Consider the following 7240-nt stretch of genomic DNA (forward strand, 5'->3'; position numbering starts at 1 on the left):
CAGTATTTTCTCTTTGCATTAGGATTTAAGGTGATTGTTAATTTTTCCAGCCTTTTCGTATTTTCCCCAATGAGAGTTCTTGCTTTTAGAATCATAATGAAGTTTTTAAAAAGAAACATGATTATTATAAGAAACAAGGATAATAGGGACAAAGCCTCTAATGATAAAAATGTCATTTAGTTCTTACCATTTGGATGAAAAGGAATTGTTACAAATTTCACAACTGGAGGAGCATAGTTGTACTCCGATGTAAAATGTATTGTCAGTTGGAAGACTAAACCTGTAATACAGAAATAAACATTTTTACTAAAGTGTCATGTTGTATTGATTAACTGTAACCTGATTAACACTGGAGTTTCTCCCTACGGTTTAGTCTTTCCACAGTTTTATTTTTAAGTAAATTGATTCATAGAGTGCACAGACTCCTCTGGATTAGTATAACAGACACTTCACAATCTATTATAATCATACATTTTCAGTCTCTTTCCCACTAGTCCTTTCCATCTACTACCTTTGTCCCCCTAACATCCACCCGCTCTGTTGTATCTCGTACTGACTGAACTCACATTCCCAGAATCTGCTACACTCTTTCTTGTCTACAAGTCTTTGCTGTGCTGTTTACTCTGCCCGAATTTCCTTCTCCTTCTGAACCTGGCAGACTCTTACACATTCTTCAGGACTCAACTCAAATGTGATCTCCTTGGGCAGACATTCCTGACTCCCTCAGGCATAATTAATTAACTAATCCTCTTCCTCTTTAGCATTCTGTTCAAAATCCATAATAACGTATATTTTATTGTAATTATCAGCTGATGTGTTTGTCTCCCCTACCTCACTCAAGGAATCTATCTTATTAATCCACAATTGAAAGAAAACATGATCATTAAAGTTTATAGTGGCTTAGTGTTCTTGAGATTTTTTGATTTATGAAAATTTAGGGGAAAATCATAAAGGAAAAAATGAGAAGTAACTGTGGGGTTTTGAAGCCAATAGGAATTTTGATAGTTATTCCCTGATCTCACGGAAGACAGAAGACATTCTCAATTGATATGCTTTATTGTGTCTGCTTCTTAAAAAATGTGATAAAATTAAGATTTGGCATAAAGAAAAATACCCCAAATTTCCATCTATGTTGACACATGGCCAAAAAGTCATAAATGAAAAAATAATGGGAATATTTTTAGAATTTTAGACAACTGGTATAATGCAAACTTATGCATACAAAGAAGAATTTCAGGAAATTTATATAATGTGACCTTATCCTACATAAAAAGAGGATGGGCTAATAATGGTATAAAGACTTTTTAAAAAAATAGATTGATTTTGAAAATACAAACCCTGCCAAACTGAATTCTGTAGACCTTCAATTTCGACTTCCCATTCCATCATATCTTCACTTACAGGCCTAGCAGTGATACTCTTGAAGTTAAAAACAAAATTAAATCAGATGAAACTTATTAAGTATTTATTGAAGTTTTGAAAATCATATACCAGGTCACACTGAATTTTAAAAACTCTAAATTTTCTTTCCTTGATAAGTTTACTTGTTTGATGCTCTGGGAAAGTGTTATATGTCTTATTACACAGAAGTTAATATAGATCCCAGAAAACATATGCAATAGTAAATAAAAATAAATCATAAGTGTGGAAATCACAAGTGGGACTAGAAAGTCAAGATTAGGAGGTGTGGCTTATATACCGTTTGTGTAAATCAATAACCAATTTAAGATTCAAACCTTAAAAGAAAGAAATAATTGGAAAGCCTATGTTTCTTCAAAACATTTTAGAGCTATATGAATTGCTATATGAAAGGCAGGAAGTGGGAACATTTTCATTAAGAAAAAATCCAAAATTACACTTGTATATAAAAGAAAAGTTTTCCTATACTTGAGGAGTTGTTCCAATGGAGGGACAAGAATGTATTTCATAGAAAACCTTATGAATTACATTCAGTAACACACTTACATACACACAAAAACACTTCTGAGCACCCACATAGTTATTAAGTATGTTAGTGCTTGTCCGGGTGAGCACTGTCTCTCTATTATCTATATTTAAATATTTCATCATTGGATTCTCTTTCAACAGAGAACTACAAAGCTCAGGATGAGCAGAAACAATATCAAATGTTAGGTCCATGCCCCTGGAATGTTTGCTGTTGGACTCCATAATTGTTCCTAACATCTCCAGTGAAGGCAGTACTTCTATAGTAGAGGTAAAAACTGAACAATGCCACTGAACTACACCTGAAGCAACTGTGGGAAACACTCTATACCTTCCATGGACAGCTTTCTTTCTATTCTTTCCCTTAAGCACTCCCTCTTCGCCCCCTCTTCCATTTTTCATTTTCCATAAATCAGCCTGTGGCACCCATGGACATTGATAACCTCATTGGTGGCGTTCAAGGCCAAGGACATTGCTTCTTTTGTGTTAAAACTATAAACGGAAGGCATTTATGTGTTATGCTGGTAAAAGTGCACTAGACAGTAAGTAGTGGAACACAAGAATTAAGAACTAGGGCTTTGAAGTCTGAAAACCCTGTAATGGAATCATGGGGCAAAATCTTTACAGAATATTTCTGAGGCTTAGGTTTTTGGTAGGTAAAATGAAATACTACTTATTGTATAGTATTATAATTAATGAGCATAAACCTGCACCTACTAGTTACTAACTACAGGACAGACCCTGATATTCAGTGCCTAGATCCACATAAATTACTCTGCATAATATGTTCAATATTGTTAAGCATTATTATTTTGAAGTAATAATAATTGTTATTAATATGAAATGCATTACTTTAGTGAAATAGATTTATTAAATAACAATACCGTAGTGGCAAATCAGGTTTAACTAAATTACTACTTATAGAATAAACATGGGTTAAACTGCCTTTTAAAAATTATTGCACAATGAAACACATCCCTCCACGTGCCCAGTACTTACCTTATAATTGTTCTCCTTGGTATCACAAAAGTCTCTTTGCAGCAAGCGGTAAGCTCTGCTTTGCATGATAGGCAGCGGAGGGTCTGGCACTTGTCCCCAAATGCCTCAGGTTTACTCTGAGGCAGATGTTTGAAGTTATGGGTCACTTTCCCACACTTAGTAAACTGACATAAGTTTACTTGCTTTCTAGAACCTCAGAACGCTACCAAGATAAGTGGCTTCTAAATTTGGGATATAACAATGACTTTTTCTCCTGACTCCTCTAAACGAGAACTTCCCGAAGGAAAACTTGGGCACTTCCTCATTTGCGGCATATCACTGCAGTGCCAGCTCACAGCCCAGTCTCAAGACAAACTTGGATGAGCAATGGAGACAAGCCTGTGTCGTCGGCGCGTGAGTGGGAGTGAGCAGTGTACGCCTATCAAGGTCCTAGCAGGTTGTCTCCGTTTCACAGGTGCAACCCCGCAGCCACGCACCAGAGGAAGCAAATCGGTTGCCAAGCAACAGGCCCCCTGTGGGGCCGCGGAGAGACGGAGGCAGGAGGTTGGCCGCTCTCACCCAATCAGCGACAGGGGGCAGGCCTCTTGATATCTCCACAGCCAATCCTACAACAGTTTCCCCTTTGAAAGGCCAATGAGATTCGTGGTCAAGGCAACACCATGCCTTCTCAGCCCATCAACATGGACTCTACACAACTAGTGTAGAGGATGGGGTGAGGTCCCAGGACCCAGCGTGTAAGTCACAGAAGCCGTCACACGAAGTCCCTCTTTGAAATTATCCTTCCTTTTTCTTTGAATATCAAAAGATATAATAAGTGACTGGTAGGTACAGGTCTGCATAACAATATCTTAACTTACATGGCGAGTTATCATTCACAGTAGTGTGCAATGCTGTTATGTCATCAAATCCTACAATCACCCTGGGGAAGTGCTCCAGGAACAGGGAACTGCTTAAAATTTCTCTGACTCCCGTCTCTTCCCACACAGTTTCGCACTTGCTGTTCCTTCTACCTAGTCGTTTACCACATTCCTTCCACCCCTTCAGCCCTCATTTCCCCTTCACTCACTCATCCTTCAGATTTTAACGACTCTTTAAGGGATCCTTTCTTTTGTGATCCCACAGGACCTTCTATTTGCCTCCTAGTTAACATTTGCCATACGGCCTCACGATTGTCTATTGTCTTCACCAGAGTGGGAACTACTGAAAGACACAGTTCCATTGCCAGCGCCAACTACAGAAACCAGCATCTTTGTTCAGAGTGCTTTCTTTTTTACTTTTTACTTACTAATTTTATGGAATCCGGATGTTCATTTAGTCCATTCATTTTACAAATATTTATTAAATACTTTTTTTTTACGTGAAAGATTCAAATGAAGTAACTGTCTTTATGGCTCCAATATACAATAAACAAGTATACAAAACAAAAATCATGATTTCAGATCGTGATAAACGTTGTGTGGACAATAATAAAACAGTAACATGATAGAGATTGGGGTAGGTCATTAAGGACTAGAAATGGTGGTCAGGAAATGCCTCTGTAAGGAATGGAGTTTTGAACTCATACATGAAAGATGAGAAGGAGCCTGCTACATGAAATATTGAGGGCAGAGAGTTCTAGGAAGACGAAAACAGGATATTTTTGAGTCAGGAAAGAGCTTGTCTTGAAAAGGGAACAAGGGAAGGTCAGGGAGGTCGTGGAGGAGCCTGGGAGGACTGTGATAAAGATGAGACACAACACAGTAGGAAGTTTGGGCTTTATTTAAATAGCTATGGGAATCCATTGGATGGGTTTAAACAGGAGAGTGTCATGCTCTGATTTATATTTACATGATTACTCTGGCTGCTCTATGAAGAATGTTGTAGGGGAGACCACTTGGAAGGATCCCACAGTAAATTTCATCTCCAGGTATGGTAGCTTAGAAATCACCAACAACATATTAACAGTACTAAAATGTACACAATAAAATGCTATTATTCTATGTTTCATAAAACTAAATATAAAGGATTTTTTTCCCATGAAAACATCAACGGGATCTGGGATTGAATTTTTTGGCCCTTCTTTCCATCCCATCAGATTTTAACATGGGCTTGTGTAGACTGCAAATGGCAGGTGAAAGTGAGTAAAGGGCTACTTCAGTGAGAAGGGAATAGGCCTAGTTTGGAGATCCTAACTAGGTTTGTCCATATCATTGTGGTCCCACAATCCTTTCTCCCACCCTAATGGATTATTGTGATAATGAATTCAGAATCTTATGTATTAAAAAATATATATATATTTATTTATCATGGAAAACATGATATCTTGAAATATGTATACATTATGGAATGGCTAAATTGAGCTAATTAATATAAGCATTACCTCATATGCTGAGGAAACCTAAAATCCATTCTCATCTATTTTCAAGGATACAACACATTTTTATTAACTACAGTCATCATGTCATACAATAAGAATCCTCCATCTTTTGTTTAGAATTTCGTTCTAGGGAAAATTATGTTAAAGTAAAAGAAAGATAAAAGTAAGTAAAGTAAAAGAAAATTAAGGTAAAGAAAAACATTTTTTGTTGTGAATTTTTAGAAGATGGCATTTATATGATACTTTAGCACAATGAAAATCAAGTTGGAAGATATTCATATGACTCCCCCCACAACAAACCTGTATTACTAGCTTTGACCTCTTCTTGGGACTTCTGACTAGTATACCTACTAATTTATATCCAAATGCGTGGTTATCACCCAGCTGTCTTGTCCCAAAGACATTTCAAACTCAAACATCCAAAAATCAACTCATTACTGTTTCTCCCAACGAAGCTTCTGTCCCAGTTGGAACTTTAAAGTCATCTCTGACTCCTCCTCTTCCTCATGACTCACAAGACATGCTGTTATCATAGCTTCTTCTCAAGACTTACCACTAATGCTCAATTTCATAACCTTGTCATCTCTTGCCTAGATACAGAACTTCTTTATATTGTACTCCCTGACTCCAGACTTGCCTGTCATGAAACTTGATAGTAATGTATTTAAACTAACATGTGATCATGAAATTCTCTACTTAAAATACTTCAAGGGATTCCCCTTCATCCCAACTTATCCCTTCTTCAACATGTGGATTTACTTCCAGGGGTGCAAGTGGGATGGCTGAAATCATGGGCAACTTTATATGTGTCTGTCTCTACATTTGTATGTGTATGCAAGTGGACTTTTTTTGCTTGATAAACCACACACTACAGAATTAAATCTAAATTTTTTAACATGGCAAACAGAGCATTCCATAATATTTTCCTATTTATCCCTACTTTTATTGACACTCACTCTGCTTCATACTTGAGGTACTCACTCCATTAAACTGTGTATCTTTTTCCTGTACGTACCCATCTTGCCTAGGCTCATCATCTTTTCTCCCTGACCTTTCTTCCTCTTTTTAAATCTAATTAAAAACTGTTAACACATCCTGAAAGACATAGATGCCTCCTTGGAGCCATCCTGAACTGCCAGAATGGGTTGTGTTCTCATCTGACCTGGGTTCATCTTTGTATATTATCACCACATTATTTTGAAACTACTTGTTTATGGGGTTTTGTCCCTCACTAGAATATAATTTCTTAAGGCCATGGAGACCTGTTTATTCATCACTGCATTCCCAGCACCAAGCACCTGGCTCAGAGGAGGTATCAGTATATTCTGATTGAATTGAACTCAGCAGAATAGAAAGTTTTGGGGCCAGGAAAATGACCTTCCATGAAAGAACTAGGCGTAAGCAAAGGAAGAGGGTTGCAGAGATGTGAAGAGCTGGGTGATGTAGAGAAGCTCAGCCAGCTCCATGACACATAGGAGGTTAACGTCTGGAGGACAGGGACAGAGTAGACAATGAATCAGAAGCACCCCTGAGAGCAAGAGCCACCAGAGCAGAAGAGGCTGCAGAGCTGCAGCCAAGGCACATTTTATAAGCAAAATCCCCAGGACACCAAAAAGGAAGGGAAAGACACTTACGAAAGTCCCACACCTGGAGGGGCTGAGGGGACAAACAGGTTAAGCTTTCCAAAAATAATTTGGGAATGAATTTTTTGAGAAATAAAAAGCTTCCTGCCAATGTTAGGGTTTGGCACTGTTGTGTTTGGAGATGCTAACTAAACAAGATCACAGATGTACTCACTGGCTGGCCAGCATCTTGTATTTTTTCTGTCTCTCTTTTTGTTTTTTAGAGAGTTTTCCTCTGTTGCTCAGGCTGGAGTGCCTTGGCACAATCATAGCATATCTTATCCTGTGCATGCGTGTGTGCGTGTGTGTGTGTGTGCAT

The 7240-nt window shown here is 37.9% G+C and overlaps 1 protein-coding gene across 1 annotated transcript in view; it reads right to left on the reverse strand.

Annotated features, from left to right (window-relative positions):
• Window positions 1–3099, reverse strand: part of UBE2U (ubiquitin conjugating enzyme E2 U) — a 63466-nt gene extending 60367 nt beyond the window's left edge. The window contains exons 1-3 of the mRNA XM_032136801.2: window positions 2944–3099; window positions 1338–1419; window positions 188–280 (exon numbers count right to left, since the gene is read on the reverse strand). Coding sequence (XP_031992692.1) covers window positions 188–280; window positions 1338–1419; window positions 2944–3009 — 241 coding nt within the window. The 5' untranslated portion in view covers window positions 3010–3099. The remainder of the gene's footprint in view (window positions 1–187; window positions 281–1337; window positions 1420–2943) is intronic.
• Window positions 3100–7240: the final 4141 nt, after the last annotated feature.

This window comes from Hylobates moloch, unplaced genomic scaffold, assembly GCF_009828535.3.
Source record: "Hylobates moloch isolate HMO894 unplaced genomic scaffold, HMol_V3 SCAFFOLD_18, whole genome shotgun sequence".
In the NCBI taxonomy this organism is placed as follows: domain Eukaryota; kingdom Metazoa; phylum Chordata; class Mammalia; order Primates; family Hylobatidae; genus Hylobates; species Hylobates moloch.